This window comes from Phyllobates terribilis, unplaced genomic scaffold (assembly GCF_046119375.1).
Source record: "Phyllobates terribilis strain yellow unplaced genomic scaffold, ASM4611937v1 Scaffold_7__3_contigs__length_470593459, whole genome shotgun sequence".
NCBI classification, from domain to species: domain Eukaryota; kingdom Metazoa; phylum Chordata; class Amphibia; order Anura; family Dendrobatidae; genus Phyllobates; species Phyllobates terribilis.
Window position 1 is genome coordinate 276,610,919 of NW_027362767.1, and position 17,119 is coordinate 276,628,037.

Genomic DNA, 17,119 nt, shown 5'->3' on the forward strand with positions numbered 1-17,119 from the left:
GGGCGTCTTATCCTGGACATGAGGAGGCTATGTGGGTCTCATCCTGGACATGTGGAGGCTATGATGGGTTTCATCTTGGACATGGGGAGGCTATGGGGGTCTCATCCTGGACATGGGGAGGTTATAGGAGTGTCATTCTGGACATGAGGAGGCTATGGGGGTCTAATGCTGGACATGGGGAGGCTATGGGGGTCTAATGGTGGACATGGGCAGGCTATGGGGGTCTAATGCTGGACATGGGGAGGCTATAGGGTCTAATGCTGTTCATGGGGAGGTTGTGGAGGTCTAATGCTGGACATGGGGAGGCTATGGGAATCTAATCCTGGACATGGGGATGCTATGGGGGTCTCATCCTGGACATGGGTAGGCAATGGGGGGTCTGATCCTGGACATAGGAAGGCTATGGGGGGGGGGGTCATCCTGGGCATGGGGAGGCTATGGGGGGTCTTATCCTGAACATAGAGAGGCTATGGGAGTCTCATCCTGGACATGGGGAGACTATGAAGGGGTCTCATCCTGGAAATGGGGAGGCTATGAGGAGATCTCATCCTGGACATGGGGAGGCTATGGGGAGTCTCATCCTGGACATGGGGAGGCTATGAAGGGGTCTCATCCTGGACATGGGTGGGCAATGGGGGGTCTGATCCTGGACATAGGAAGGCTATTGGGGGGGTTTCATCCTGGACATGGGGAGGCTATGCGGGGTCTCATCCTGGACATGTGGAGGCTATGAAGGGGTCTCATCCTGGAAATGGGTGGGCAATGGGGGGTCTGATCCTGGACATAGGAAGGCTATGGTGGGGGTTTCATCCTGGATATGGGGAGGCTATGGGGGGTCTGATCCTGGACATAGGAAGGCTATGGTGGGGGCTTCATCCTGGATATGGGGAGGCTATGGGGGGTCTGATCCTGGACATGGAGAGGCTATGAAGGAGTCTCATCCTGGACATGGGGAGGCTATGAAGGGGTCTCATCCTGGAAATGGGGAGGCTATGAGGAGGAGGTCTCATCCTGGATACGGGGAGGCTATGGGGAGTCTCATCCTGGGCATGGGGAGGCTATGGTGGGTCTCATCCTGGACATGTGGAGGCTATGAAGGGGTCTCATCTTGGACATGGCAAGGCTATGAGTGGTTTCATCCTGGGCATGGGGAGGCTATGGGGGTCTCATCCTTGACATGGGGAGGTTATGGGGGTCTCATCCCGGACATGAGAAGGCTATGGGGGGTCTCATCCTGGACATGGGGAGGCTGTGGGGGCTCTTACGATATATAGAAGGGGCTTTATTTGGGTTCAAACGGTATATAGGTGGATGTCAGCACACTTAATTCTGCTCAATATTAAATCATACAATTAATTAAAAAAACTGCGCCAGAAATGTACAAATAAAAATGCTCGCCACCCGGGTGAGAAAGGGTTAAATAGCTAGCATATTTATATCTGGGGAACACATGTTTGATCAGCACCTTGATTATTGTTGTTTTTCCCACCTCCTTCACATGTATTTTATCTTGATCTAATAAAGTTTGAGCAGAGCACTTTCTTCTGTAGCATCAGCGTCTCTGCCCCCTGCCAGGCTGAGACGCCGTCCCCCTTACCGTCGCGCTCCTGGTCCGGCGTCTTCCGGCCTCTCTGCTGCTGGAGCACGCAGCTTCCCGGGCACTGTGCTTAGGGCACGCGCGTGAGCTACCTCCCTCTTAAAGGGGCCGCGCGCGCCGTCCTAAAAAGTCCCCGAACAATGGCAGGAGGACTTTCCCTATTTAAAGCACCTCCTCCAATATGGAGGTGCCCGTGCAAGGTTGTTGCTCTGTGTTCCTGACGCGCCCCCAGGGCCGTGGGGTACTCGGCAGCCGGGCCTCTGGTTGCCGGGGATATCACGGTGGCTGGCCCGGTCCGTGACCCAGGGCGGTCAGTGAAAAAGGGGGGACTTCTATTATATGAGGTTTTTGGGATTATTCGTGACGCCACCTGTGGTGTCTGGTGAAGATCACCAGCGCTGCAGCAGTCCTCTGAGGCAGATGTTAGGGCAGCAAGTGATGGGACGGCTCCCCACAGGTGGAGCAGGCCTCAGGGCAGTGTAAGATGGAGTGGTGGTTGTGCTGGGCATTGTAGTGCAGGGGGAACAATGGTGCCGCTGAAAGAATGGATGGAGGCAGTGCGGTGTAGTCATCCAAGATTTTACTCACAGTTCTTTAGACACTTCACAGGTGCATGGTACAGGTAAAAGCCTCCCACGTTGCGCTGCGTTCATCGGGCAGAAGTTCAATCCTTCCTCAGGCAACTTGGGAATACCTGGCAGAACCCCACTTTCTCGTGTTCCTATTTTTACCATCTTTACTCTGGTCCTTCTCCCTCCTGCTCTGCGCTGCCCACTCTCAATCACGCTCGGGTGCTCTAGAGTCCTTCCTGTACGTCGGATCCGGGACCTACTTGACCTTCCTGGGGGATTAGAATGACGCAGCAATCCCTCTGTCTTCTGACAGATGCGGGGCATACGGGTGCCGTCCTGCAATCGCCGTACCCCCTGGGATCCTTTCTGTAGAACGGAGCCTACTCCCTGCTCCCCTCCGGGGCCTTCACACTTGGCCCTATCTGCGGAGCAGATCTCCCAATGAGACTCTGCTCCCGGACTGTTCCTCCGAACAGTCCCGAGCTGTTCTTCTGAACAGCTCCCTAGAACTCACACTACTACTGAACCACTCAACTGAACTGCCACCCTAAGATGGCTTCCCTATTTATACTCCTACTAAAGTGCTCCCTCTAACTACTTCCTCCACCCACACCCACTACTGGTTCCCCCTACCTTTGGGTTCCCCCCACTCCAGCCAGGGTCAGGGCTCAGCAGAAACATACATTGTGTCTTGCCCCTCCAGCTGGCCTGGAGTAGTGTAGTGTTGGATGCAGGTGTTTTGGAGTTCTGTGCAGCACTCCCATCCTACCTGAGAGAAGGGAGACACCACACCTCTGGGTGAGGTGCAGTACCTCTGTGGCGACTGAACCCTCAGGAGCGCCACATTTCTTACTGTTGCTTCAGCCCTCAGGTCCCTCTGCAAGTCAGTCCTGTCCGCCAGTCTGTTCTTCAGTCCAGTCCGCCAGTCTGACTACTTTCCAGCCCGACGGTCTGTCTACAGTCCAGTCCGCCAGTCTGTCTATGGGCTCTGCCCGCCTGCTCACCTAGAAGCACCTGCCTGTTACCTGCCGTGCCCGTCAGCCTGCTTACCTGGAAGCACCTGCCAGTTACCCGTTGTGCTCGCCAGCCTGCCTACCCGGAGCACCCGTCTGGCTATCAGCCGGATCAGCCCGCTTGTCTACCCTGACCACCCGTCAGCCCGCCTGCCGTGCTCATCCGCTGTACCGGTCAGTTCCTGCTATCTGACACGTGGGAGTCACCTGCTCTCATACAAGGTCGGTCCCAGAGTGGCACCTGGTTGCCCTGCTCGGTCCCCCCCTGGTTCACGGAGTCGATTGAGCCGCCGTGCGACCTTGGTCAGGCCAAGTAGGTACTTAGTCACGCCCTTCTGGTCCCTCCTTGCACCGCAGCACAGAGGTTCCACCACCCGGATCCGTAACATATTCCACATGCTTACCGTGTCCCCTATATGATTTTTTGCAAACTACAAACAGGACTTCTTATGGCTTGCTTTCTAAAGTGGCTTTCTTCTTGCCACTCTTTCATAAAGGCCAGATTTGTGGAGTATACGACTAATATTTGTCCTGTGGACAGATCCTCCCACCTGAGCTGAGGATCTCTGCAGCTCCTCCAGAGTGACCATGGGCCTCTTAGCTGCTTCTCTAATTAGTGCTCTCCTTGCTTGGGATGTCAGTTTAGGTGGATGGCCATGTCTTGGTAGGTTTGCAGTTGAGCCATACTCCTTCCATTTTTGGATGATGGATTGAATAGTGCTCCTTGAGATGTTCAGAGTTTAGGCTATTTTTTCACTATCTTAATCCTGCTTTACTCTTCTCCACGACTTTATCCCTGACCTGTCTGGTGTGTTCTTTGGTTTTCATGATGCTGGTTGATCGCTAATGTTCTCACATAAACCTCTGAGGGCTTTACAGAATGGCTGTAGTTATACTGAGAATAAATTACACACAGGTGGACTCAATTTACTAATTCTGTGAATTCTGGAGGCAATTGGTCACTCAGGATTTTATTTATAGACTGTAGGGGGCTGAACACAAATGCACGTCACAATTTTCAAATGTATGTTTTTAAAATAATTAGAAAACCATGTTTTATTTCCTTTACACTTCACAAATACTTGCTAAATTGTGGTGGCATTGTTACTGATCCGGGTGGTGGAACCTGACCAGAGGGGCGTAACTAAGTGCCTACCTGGACCGACCCTGGCCACACGGCAGCTTAGTTGACTTCGTGAACCAAGGAGGGATTGGGAAGGTGAACCAGGTGCCACTCTGGGACCGACCTTGTGTGAGAGCAGGCGACTTCCACGGGCCTGATGGCCGAGGCCGACAGGCACAGCAGATGAGTATGGATGGTAGACAGGCAGGTGATGTGGGTAGACAGGCAAGGCCGATAGGCAGGCAGGCGGGCACGGCAGATAGACAGGCAGGCGGGTACGGCTAATACACCGGCTGGCGAGCACAGCTGATAGACAGGCTGGCGGGCACGGCTAATAGACAGGCTGGCGGGCACGGCTGATAGACAGGCTGGCGTGCACGGCTGAAAGACAGGCTGGCGGGCACTGGAACCTGAAGACTGAGGAGAGTGTTAGCACACAAACAACAATCTTGCAAGGCACCTTCATTTTTGAGGAGGTGCCTTATATAAGGGCAGTCCTCCGGCCATTGGCTCGGGACTCTTTAGGACGGCGCGCTCGGCCCCTTTAAGAGGGAGGGAGCGCACGCCGCGCGCCCTAAGCACAGTGCCTGGGGAACTGCGCGTGGTATGCGCACCCCGGGCAGACGCAGGAGGGAAGTCGGAGGACACCGGACCAGGACTGCGGCGGTGAGGGGATCGGCGTCTCTGCCTGGCAGGAGGCAGAGACGACGACGCTACAGATATCACATAAAATCCCAATAAAATACATTTAAGTTTGTGGGTGTAATGTGAAAAATGTGGAAAAGTTCACTGGGAATGAATGCTTTTTCAAGGCACTGTATACACCTCAACAACGAGATCAACCAGATAAGTACTTACTTGTCTTAAGTTCTTGATGTGTGATTGTCACTATATTTCCTTTAGGTTTATCAGTTATTGGTTGCACTATAAATAAATGCAATTAATTGGTGTTATTAGCTTTGTATTGCTGCCTCCAGAAGGCACATACTGTACTGTGAGAGGTTCTACAAGGCAGCATATGACACCAACATGGCATATACTAGACACACGAAATTAAGCAAGTCACAGAAATTGTGACACAATAACACAGTGGCAAATGCTGGAACTAAATTCTCATGTTAAAAGGAGCATATACCGAGAAGTAAAGGTCTTTTTTGCAAGATGCCTTTGTATGGTAAAGTTTAAGAAACATGAACACCAGCTTGAGGATACATTTACTAAAGAGGTACTTTAAAGAAGCAATTCTAAAAGAAAATACTACAAATTTGAGGATTTTGCTAAATTTTTCTGAAAAATTTAACTTGCGGCAAAAAAAATTAGCCACAGGCGCATTACTAAAAAGCCACTATTTGCCTGGAAAGTACAGTACAGACCAAAAGTTTGGACACACCTTCTCATTTAAAGATTTTTCTGTATTTTCATGACTATGAAAATTGTACATTCACACTGAAGGCATCAAAACTATGAATTAACACATGTGGAATTATATACTTAACAAAAAAGTGTGAAACAACTGAAAATATATCTTCTATTCTAGGTTCTTCAAAGTAGCCACCTTTTGCTTTGATGACTGCTTTGCACACTCTTGGCATTCTCTTGATGAGCTTCAAGAGGTAGTCACCGGAAATGGTCTTCCAACAATCTTGAAGGAGTTCCCAGAGATGCTTAGTACTTGTTGGCCCTTTTGCCTTCACTCTGCGGTCCAGCTCACCCCAAACCATCTCTATTGGGTTCAGGTCTGGTGACTGTGGAGGCCAGGTCATCTGGCGTAGCACCCCATCACTCTCCTTCTTGGTCAAATAGCCCTTACACAGCCTGGAGGTGTGTTTGGGGTCATTGTCCAGTTGAAAAATAAATGATGGTCCAACTAAATGCAAACCGGATGGAATAGCATGCCGCTGCAACATTCTGTGGTAGCCATGCTGGTTCAGTATGCCTTCAATTTTGAATAAATCCCCAACAGTGTCACCAGCAAAGCACCCCCACATCATCACACCTCCTCCTCCATGCTTCACGGTGGGAACCAGGCATGTAGAGTCCATCCGTTCACCTTTTCTGCGTCGCACAAAGACACGGTGGTTGGAACCAAAGATCTCAAATTTGGACTCATCAGACCAAAGCACAGATTTCCACTGGTCTAATGTCCATTTCTTGTGTTCTTTAGCCCAAACAAGTCTCTTCGGCTTGTTGCCTGTCCTTAGCAGTGGTTTCCTAGCAGCTATTTTACCATGAAGGCCTGCTGCACAAAGTCTCCTCTTAACAGTTGTTGTAGAGATGTGTCTGCTGCTAGAACTCTGTGCGGCATTGACCTGGTCTCTAATCTGAGCTGCTGTTAACCTGCGATTTCTGAGGCTGGTGACTCGGATAAACTTATCCTCAGAAGCAGAGGTGACTCTTGGTCTTCCTTTCCTTGGGCGGTCCTCATGTGAGCCAGTTTCTTTGTAGCGCTTGATGGTTTTTGCAACTGCACTTGCGGACACTTTTAAAGTTTGCCCAATTTTTTGGACTTACTGACCTTCATTTCTTAAAATAATGATGGCCACTCGTTTTTCCTTACTTAGCTGCTTTTTTCTTGCCATAATACAAATTCTAACAGTCTATTCAGTAGGACTATCAGCTATGTATCCACCAGACTTCTGCACAACACAACTGATGGTCCCAACCCCATTTATAGGGCAAGAAATCCAACTTATTAAACCTGACAGGGCATACCTGTGAAGTGAAAACCATTTCCGGTGACTACCTCTTGAAGCTCATCAAGAGAATTCCAAGAGTGTGCAAAGCAGTCATCAAAGCAAAAGGTGGCTACTTTGAAGAACCTAGAATATAAGATATATTTTCAGTTGTTTCACACTTTTTTGTTAAGTATATAATTCCACATGTGTTAATTCATAGTTTTGATGCCTTCAGTGTGAATGTACAATTTTCATAGTCATGAAAATGCAGAAAAATCTTTAAATGAGGTGTGTCCAAACTTTTGGTCTGTACTGTATATGTATGAAAATAAGAATTCCGCTTGGAATCTATTGATTTAATGTTGAGCTCGATAATGGAAAGGCAGCCTTCATAATGTCCGAGCCATCTAAACTATCTGGCTAGGGGAAAATGGATTGTAAGCAGTTGTAACCAATAACCCGTTTAATCACACACAGCAGTATAAGACCTTGTAGGCTACTTACATTATATAAACAGTCCAAAAAATATCCCTTTTTTATAGACAGATTCATACCTTAATGTTGTGGTCATTGGAAATGGAAGAACCTGTGGCGTTTTCGCGCAGTTGGGTGCAAAAAGTATTCTTGTTTGGAAAGTATCAAGAGCTTACCACTAAACAAAGAAGTCATCCCAAAATTATCTCTTTAGAACTCAAAACATAGGTACTGATTGAATGTGAAGAAGTAATTGTTTCTAAACTAGGAGTGAAAAATTATCCCTTTTTTGGGATCCACAGCTGATTTACTAATCACAAAATGATTAAGCAATTATAAAAGCTTTTTATCACGTCATCGAAAAATCATCTTTTTTCTGTTTTGAATAGTAAGAAGCTATGGCCTTTTGTCACCAAGTCATTTGAAGAATTAACCCTATTTTGGGAGGTGTTTCATATTTTTTTACCTTTGAAACTGCAAAAATCATTACTGTCACTCTTATTCCTTCTCATCTAGACTACTGAAATTGTTTACTGATTGGTCTCCCTCTTACCAAACTTCTGAATGCAGCAGCCAGGGTCTTATTTTTGTCCAGCTGCTACACCGATGCCTCCACCTTGTGCCAGTCATTGCACTTGTTGCCCATTCACTACAAAATACAATAAAAACTTATATCTGTCTCCCACAAAGCGCTCCACAATTCTGTTTCACCATACATCTCCTCCCTCATTTCTGTCTACCTCCCTACACATGCTCTCCGTTCTGCAACTGATCTAAGACTAACATCCTCCATAAGCCAAACCTCGCACATTTATCTCCAAGACTTCTCTCGTGCTGTGCCAGGTTTCTGGAATACACTACCCAAACTATCTGACTAATATCTAGCCCCCACATTTTTAAGCATGCTTTAAAAACACATCTATTTAGACAGGCCTATCACCTCAATTCACTATTCTAACTCTTCCTTGTTCCCTCTTTCTAAATTTTCCTTAGAATTTGGTCCCTCTTTCTCATCTGTCTCCACACCCTCCATGCACCCAATAGCACTTGGTAACTGCACTTAGACAGATAATGGCAGATGACCGGATCATGCAGCTTATTTGAAAACCCCTATTTATTATAATGATGGCTGAACCGTACATGACAAGTACTTTTTTACTTATTGTGTCCCCCCTATTTCCTTATAGATTGTAAGCTTGCAAGCCGGACCCTCTCTCCTTCTGTAAATGTTGAACTATGTGTTAATTTTTATTCTCTTTATTGTCTGTACATGTCCCTGCTTCATTGTAAAGTGCTGTGTGTGGAATATGTTGGCGCTATATAAATAAAATTATTATTATGTTTATATACACTCAAGAGAATACACTGTGTTCCAAATTATTATGCAAATAATATTTTCTCAGATTTTCCCAAATTACCTATATGAATTGCAGTCATTGTAATTTTCCAGTCAAATAACTATTAGAGTACAATTGAAAGGTTTTTGTACAAACTGCCTATGATAACAGTATATTTTTAAAAAAATTAAAACTCAAACTGCACTCAAAATGCATGTTCCAAATTATTATGCACAACAGGGTTTTCAATCTTTTCATTTTAATAAAGAACAAAAAAATGGTCATTTTTGAAATTATAAGCATTAGCAGGTTATTACAAACTGAAATCAAACAGTTTTCAACTCAAAACTTTATTCTAGGTGATGTTACATTTGCACATAGGACCCCTTGTTCGAAAGGAGCTTCTGAACTCTCTCGTCCATTGAATTTGTCAGGTTTTGGATGGTTTCTGCTTCAATTGTTTTGCATGAGGACAGAATACCCTCCCAGAGCTGTTGCTTAGATGTGAACTGCCTCCCGCCATCATAGACACTCCTTTTGATGATGCTCCAGAGGTTCTCAATGGGGTTGAGGTCAGGGGAGCATGGGTGCCACACCATAAGTTTGTCCCCTTTTATGCCCATAGCAGCCAGAGTTGCAGATGTGTTATGTGCAGCATGAGACGGGGCATTATCATGCATGAAATGATCTCGATGGTCCAGATGAATGGAGTGGAGGATGGCTGGTTGATGGACACCCCATGCAAACACGGCTACGGCGCTAACGAGGAGGTGGAGTAATGTTTTGGGCTGGAATCATGGGGAGAGAGATTGGCGGCCCTTTTAGGATCCCTGAAGGGGTAAAGATGAACTCCATAATGTATGTTGAGTTTCTCAAACAGCACTTCCTTCCATGGTTCAAGAAGAAGTACCGTGTATTCCGCAGCAAGATAATTTTCATGCATGATAATGCCCCGTCTCATGCTGCACATAACACATCTGCATCTCTTGCTGCTGTGGGCATAAAAGGGGACAAACTTATGATGTGACCCCCATGCTCCCCTGACCTCAACCCCATTGAGAACCTCTGGAGCATCATCAAAAGGATTGTCTATGATGGCGGGAGGCAGTTCACATCTAAGCAACAGCTCTGGGAGGGTATTCTGTCCTCATGCAAAACAATTAAAGCAGAAACCATTCAAAACCTGACAAATTCAATGGACGAGAGAGTTCAGAAGCTCCTTTCGAACAAGAGGTCCTATGTGCAAATGTAACATCACCTAGAATAAAGGTTTGAGTTGAAAACTGTTTGATTTCAGTTTGTAATAACCTGCTAATGCTTATAATTTCAAAAATGACCATTTTTTTGTTCTTTATTAAAATGAAAAGGTTAAAAACTCTGCTGTGCATAATAATTTGGAACATGCATTTTGAGTGCAGTTTGAGCTTTTTATTTTTTAAAAAATATACTGTTATCATAGGCAGTTTGTACAAAAACCTTTCAATTGTACTCTAATAGTTATTTGACTGGAAAATTACAATGACTGCAATTCATATAGGTAATTTGGGAAAAGCTGAGAAAATATTATTTGCATAATAATTTGGAACACAGTGTATGTTTCCCAGCATCAGATCTACTGTCTAGCACTATGAAACACAGTGAGCAGCCAGGAGATATAAGGCTGGTGTGGTTGCACGCAGTTCAGTGAACCTTCCAACCTACCTGTTTTCCATATATATCCTCCTTCTTTTAGTCCATGTAATGTCAGAGCTGTCAATCAAGGAAGAGGAGGTTGGAGATTGATGCAAAACAAGTATTTGGGAAGCGGTACTGAACTGCTTGGCAAGACCAATGGTGCACACAAGACAACGGTGCAGAAGAGAGTAGGTGACAAACAGTTTAACACTAAGTGACAGATAAAACATTTTATCACTTACTTGTTGTGACTTCAGGTAGAATGGTAGCATCTTTTTTCTTAGTAAAAATGGTGCTTGGTGTTGCTAAAATGATAAGAAATGAACAGAGATTATCACATATGTAATATTGTTTCTAGAACCAAGAGATATACACAGGCTCGGACTGGCCCACAGGAGAGCAGGAGAATCCTCCGGTGGGCCACCACTCTCTTATATGAGCAGTACATGGCACAATATACGTGAATCACTATGTACAGACAGAGGCAGCATCTTATTCATTTACCAGTCTACCCAGTTCATTGTGATATAAATCTGTAAATGAGGATAATGTCACATTTGCATTTAGCTGAAAGTGCGATATCCTACTCCCTCTTTGGACTCTCACTTTGTCGTCATCATGTCACAAGGCATACACTATTTCATCAACGTTATTTGTGACCTGTGATAACCTGTGTCCTGTGATAACTGGTTACAGCAGGGGTCTCAAACACCCCCGCCCGCGGGCTACATGCCGTCCCTCCAGCTGCTTCATGCGGCCCACAGACACCATAGACTCCGATCGCGGCCCGGTCCAGGAGCCGCTGACATCAGCGCTGTAGTGCACTGTATTGCCGCACAGAGACTGGCTCTCTGCACAGCAATACCAATGCCAGCCGCCGGCCTATCAGAGGCCAGCAGCTGACATCTGCATCCCAGCGCAGCGGCGTATGACGTCACTGACATGCGCAGATGTCAGCTGCTGGCATTGGTATTGCTGTGCAGTGAGCCGATCTCTGCGCGGCAATACACTGCACTATAGCGCTGATGTCGGTGGCTCCTGGACCGGGCCGCGATCATCAAGGGGTCTATGGTGCCATATATAAACTATAATCCCCTGTAAATATTCCCTTTTGATTGACCGCCCTGGGTCACGGACAGGGTCACCGCCACTGTGACATCTCCTCTAGCAACGACCGGCCTGGCACCGAGTACTCCACGGCCCAGGGGGCGCGTCATCTTTGGCGTCACGAACAGGATATGAACCCACCGTTATCATCGGGTATTGTGCACCTAGAGACTGTGTTCTATATTGAATGTGGCGCCCACCCCAGAAGAACGGGCACCATTATGTGCATGCTCAAGGACAACAAAGCACTTCCCATAGTGGGCCGGGTTCCAGAATGGCGCCAAAAGCGGGGCCCGCCCCAAGCAGCAGTGGCCATGTATATAGATGGGTCCATCAAAGTGGGGGGACCGCCCCTAGGAGTGACCGACAGAAAGCTGCCATGGAACCACCCCCGAAAGGGGAGAGGAGGAGGAGAGAAACAGTGGAGACAGGGTGTGGTCTCCAGCAGACAAGCCAGACCGTACCGGGAAGCCAGTGTAGCACCCTGAGGATTCGGCTGCTACAGGGGTATTACACCTCAAGCCAGAGGTGTGGTATTCCACTCCCGGGTAAGGATGGAGTGTGGAACTGAGCTCAGATAGCTGCATGCACTACACACATCCCATTTCCGAGGAACAGACCGATGGTACTCCCACTAGAGAAATGTGCAGGTACGACAGTGTCTGTTCCTGGCTGGAGTGGGAGGGGGGTGGAACATCCCAGTAGTGTAGGGGCAGATAGGGGGAGCAGCCTGGGTAGTGCTAGGAGCTCATTGGGTGCTGGTCACCTGAGCTCACACATAGAGGGAGTATATAAGGTGGGCACCATCTTAGATCAGGGTCTTTTGCAGAGTGAGACGTCGGTCTTTTGCAGAGTGAGGTCAGTCTGTCAGTCTTTTGTCAGAGCAGAGCAGAGGAAGAGAGCAGAGGAGAAGAGCAGCTCCAAGGCCAAGAGAGAGAGAGGAGAAAGAAAGACCCAGAGGGGGAGAAAGAAGGAACTCCAAGAGCCCAAATTAGACCAGAGGGTGAAGAGTTGGCAACAGGGTACCGGATCCCAAGCTGGCAGAGGCTACAGCACACCTTAGCCAGGAACCGGAGGTCGTGGGCAGGATCGATCTGCCACGATCACCCACTAAATCCACCCGGAAGGCAGACCAGGAATAGGGTCAGGGAACCCAGAGACAAGGGTTTACCACCAAGAAGCCCGAGGGAGCCGGACATAGGTGGATCCCTGGTGGGGAAGGCCAGAGAAGAGGACAGGACAGAAAGGGAGCTCAGGACCACGCTCCAGAATCACCTGGGGGTTGGCCGAGTCCAGGACCTGGTGGACGCAGCACGGCTCGGGTGGTCACTCAAGGCCGGAGTGACCAGAACAACTGCAGTAAGTAAACAAACCCTGAACTGCACAGCCCGACTCTGAGTCTCATTTCCATCCTCGCTGCACCACCACAAACCCCATCCTCTACACCTGACCCCCTGAGGCTATACCCCTCCCGTTGGGGGTTATACTACCTAAGCTGCACACACATCACCAGCCTCAGTGGACCCTGCTGCAGCGGCGGCCGTATTGACCGCAATTCAACGGGTGGCGTAGTCGACACAAAAGAACATCTAGTAACATCATAAGGACTGCCACACACTGAGCTTGACACCCTGGGCACGGACCGGGTCACAGCCACTCGGAGACTACAACCCCCATCTGATCCGGCTCCGGGTATCCCCAACAACACTGGCCCAGGGGGCGCGTCACCAGCATGGACGGAGGTCAGGACCGAGCTCCCGCCCATGGCCTGCAGCAGCCCGAGACACCCCTCACCCTGGACAGGGTAATCTCTAAACTGTCCCCGGAGGATACAGAGTTCCTCCAAGCTGATGTGCACGAGCTGAGCCGCAGAGTGGAGGAGGCCCAGCAGGCAGCAGTCACAAGATGGAAGCAGGAGTTGCTAAAGAACATTGCTGCTCGGCAGCAGAGAGCGTTGTGTGACACCAGCAGCGTTCCAACCCAGGCGGAGTCTGATGAGCGCCAGGAGGCAGCGTGCAGCACAAGAGAAGCCGCGGGAGCAGGTAAGAGGAGTCTCCCTGTCCCGGGCGCTGAATGCGCTGACCTGCTCCTGGGCCTCCGGCAGGATTCTCCGTTCCCGGGCGCGTCCGCCCTAGAGCAGCTCCTGGGCCCAGAACCTGTAACTCCGGGCGCCCATGCCGCGGACCTGCTGCTCGGCCCCCTTCCCAAGCCACCTGCCCCTGCACCCGAGTGGGTGTACGGACGTACCACCTACGACTGGTCCGACAAAGTCGAGGACCAGCAGGGACCCCCTCTAATACCTGCACCAGCGCCCCTGGTTGCCTACCAAAAAGGAGAAGAATTTCGGTGGGACGACCGGGAGGGGAATCTTATGGGGTTCCCGTGGGAGACCCAGGCCCAAGCCCTCAGTAGGGAGGAATACTGCTGGCAAGAACTCCTGCAGCTGGAAAGGGAGCGGCACACCCGGCGGGTGCGCTGGGAGCAGATGGAGGCCCGGAATATGGCAGCCAAAGCTCAAGCCCGCAAGGCAGAATCGGTCACGCCCAGTCCCTGTGTGGAGGGGCTTATAGTCAAATTTGACCTGGAGGCCGGATGGGGCTTCATAAGAGATCCACAGATATATACATAGTTACATATATAGTTACATAGTTAGTAAAGCCGAATAAAGACTTGCGTCCATCAAGTTCGACCTGTTAGTTCTGTAATTGCTAAAGTTGATCCAGAGGAGGGCAAAAACCCCAAATGATTTAGCCAATCTTCACCTGAGGAAAAATTCCCTCCCGACTCTGAAACCAGCAGTCAGAATAAATCCCTGTATCAACCTACTATTTTATTTTATTTTTAAGTATATGCAGAAATCTGCCTGGTATCTAGAAATGCATCCAGTCCCCGCTTGAACTGGTTTAGTGAATCCGACATTACCGTCTCCTCACTCAGTGAATTCCATATTCTCACTGCTCTTACCGTAAAGAACCCCTTCCTATGCTGGTGCTGAAACCTTTTCTCTTCCAGTCTTAGTGAATGCCCTCTTGTTACCGTAATATCCCTCCTTTTGAACAAATCCCGGGCAAGGTCTCTATACTGTCCCCTAACATATTTGTACACATTTATTATGTCCCCCCTCAACCTTCTCTTTTCTAGGCTGAATAGTCCTAGTTTTGCCAACCTCTCTGGGTATTGCAGTCCCTCCATTCCCTTTATTAATTTTGTTGCCCTCCTTTGTACCTTTTCAAGCTCATTTATATCCTTTCTATATATTGATAGCCCGGGATATATTTGTGAATTGGCTGGATGTTGAGTCCCATCTTGAGCAAGACATCCCGACAGGAACCTCTACCCCGGTGATCGTGTCACTTTCACCCGACACAAGAGGGAGCGCGGGTGGTACGCCCTCCAGGTGTACAGAGTGGTCGAGGAGGAAGAGGACCTGCCCCCGCAGTCTAGGGCTGCTGACTCGGCTGGGTCAGCCTGCAAAAATGAGGTGTTTCCACGGCGGGGACACCACTACTAAAGCGTAGTAGATGGAACTGAACTGTACATAAGTTACCCAGAAGGGTACAGAAGACTTAATGTTTGTTATCCAGTTACCCGGTGAGGGTATAGAGACACTAAGGTTATGGACGGTGAATAACCGAAAAACTTTACTTGTATATAATTGCACTTCTTAAAGTGCTCCTTATTGGTTTTATGCAACGAATGACCTCAGAACAAAAACCCGTTTGGCATGGCCGTAGACGTGGTCAAACACCTGGATCACTTATGCCCTGCAGCCACGCCCAGGGCCTACATCGAGGGTTTTCAGACAGGTCCCTCATGTTCACCAGAATTGCACCTTGTTTAATGGAATGGACACCCGGTTGCAGATCGCGCTGTGACCTGTTAAAAATGTTTTATATGAAAAATGTTTCATATGTGAAGAAAAATGTTATTTAAAAATTCTTATAATGTTGTGATAAAAACGTAGCCAGTAACGTTCAAGAAAAAGTGCCTCCCATAAAGGGAATAAAAGTTTGCTTATCTTCTATGCGAATGCATTCTAACAATTTGCATGTCTGTAACATACCCTGTTTTTACTCTGTTCCAGCCTGCGGACGTGCTGTGTTTTACCAAGGGGGTATGTGGTGCCCCTGAGGGTTCAGTCGCCACAGAGGTACTGCATCTCACCCAGAGGTGTGGTATCCCACTCTCAGGTAAGGATAGAGTGCTGCCCGGGACCCTAACACCTGCATCCAACACATCCACTTCAGTAGGGCAGGGCGAGATTGCTCCTAAGGGAGGGCACAGTCCCTGGTCCCTGGCAGGAGTGGAGGGGAACCTAGTGAGGGGGAACCATGTAGTGGGTGTGGGTGGAGGACGTAGATCAGGGGAGCACATGAAAGAAGCTGTATAAAAAGGGGAGCCATCTTAGAAAGACAAGCCAGTCAGAGAAGGAGAAGTGAAAGGAGCAGAGGCTCTGCAGGAGCTCTGCTCGGGAGGAGGGTCCAGCCCGAGAGGCCCAGGGCTGAGAGAGGAGAGGGAGCAGGAGAAAGGCTCCAGGAACAGAAGGGATCCCAGGGGTACGGGAAGTGCTGGAGGCCACCCGTACGCCAGAATCTGCCAGGCGGTGGAGGGATCGAGCCGCAGAGGGTACCGGCCCCTAAACTACTGGAGAACTACAAGGCTCAGCTAGGAACCGGAGGCTGCTGTACTTGTAAGGTGCAGTGGCCACATCCGCAATTATATCACTGAAAAGGTGGCCACAGAGGGTCCAGGGGACTGCAAGTCGCCCGACAAGACCCGAGGCTACCGGTTTGGGACACTGATTGCGAGGCGCAGGGCAGGAGGGCGAGAGCCAGCGCAGGAAGACGACTGAGGAAGGCACATAGAAAGGGGTTCTGTCAGACACTCTTGAATTACCTGAGGGATTGCTGAACCCCTGCCTGGTGAACGCAGCACGATGTGGGAGGTTTCACATTGCTTTGCATGGTAGACGGTTTTCCAAGCGTTTTCGCAGCTGTAAAAACGCTACAGAAACGCTACAAAAATGCTACGTGGGCACATGGCCTAAGATTTAAAAAGAAAAAACACAGTAGTTTGGCAATAAATGGCTTCACTCAACCAATAACCATGAGTGGAGAAAAAGTTTTTTTGTTATCATTCATATTCTCTGAAACAAGGCTAAGAAAGGAAAACTTCTGCTGAGGTATGTAAACTTTTGAGCCCAACTGTATATCCACCAATCTCTGATCAGAAGATGCACAAGTGATCTATCTGACCTTTACGAGAAATAAGTGGCCAAAGGTTCTAGAAACGCTCGTGCCTCTTAAATAATTTCGGCTATGTTTGGATTTTTTGGGAGGTTCCAGTCAATGGCAACAGCTGCAAAGGACAAAGCGGTATGGTGCTGCTTTCCTGTTGGTTCAAGCTGTTTTGATTGGACATTAACCTATTCACGACATCCGCAGTACAAATGCCAGTCAAATAGCTATAAATAACAATTTATATATGTATATATATTAAACAAGCTGACAGGGATTGCAACAGGGGTTAGTAATGAGAACAATATCA

At 48.5% G+C, this 17,119-nt stretch overlaps 1 protein-coding gene across 32 annotated transcripts in view; it reads right to left on the bottom strand.

The window, feature by feature from the left end:
- Positions 1 to 17,119, bottom strand: part of VSIG4 (V-set and immunoglobulin domain containing 4) — a 791,917-nt gene that overhangs the window by 518,087 nt on the left and 256,711 nt on the right. For 30 of the 32 annotated variants that reach the window (XM_073640892.1, XM_073640887.1, XM_073640903.1 and 27 more), the window contains 2 exons: positions 10,708 to 10,770; positions 5,164 to 5,229 (listed from right to left, as the gene is read on the bottom strand). In XM_073640892.1, coding sequence (XP_073496993.1) covers positions 5,164 to 5,229; positions 10,708 to 10,770 — 129 coding nt within the window. The remainder of the gene's footprint in view (positions 1 to 5,163; positions 5,230 to 10,707; positions 10,771 to 17,119) is intronic. The other 2 variants (XM_073640881.1, XM_073640897.1) reach the window with 1 other exon arrangement.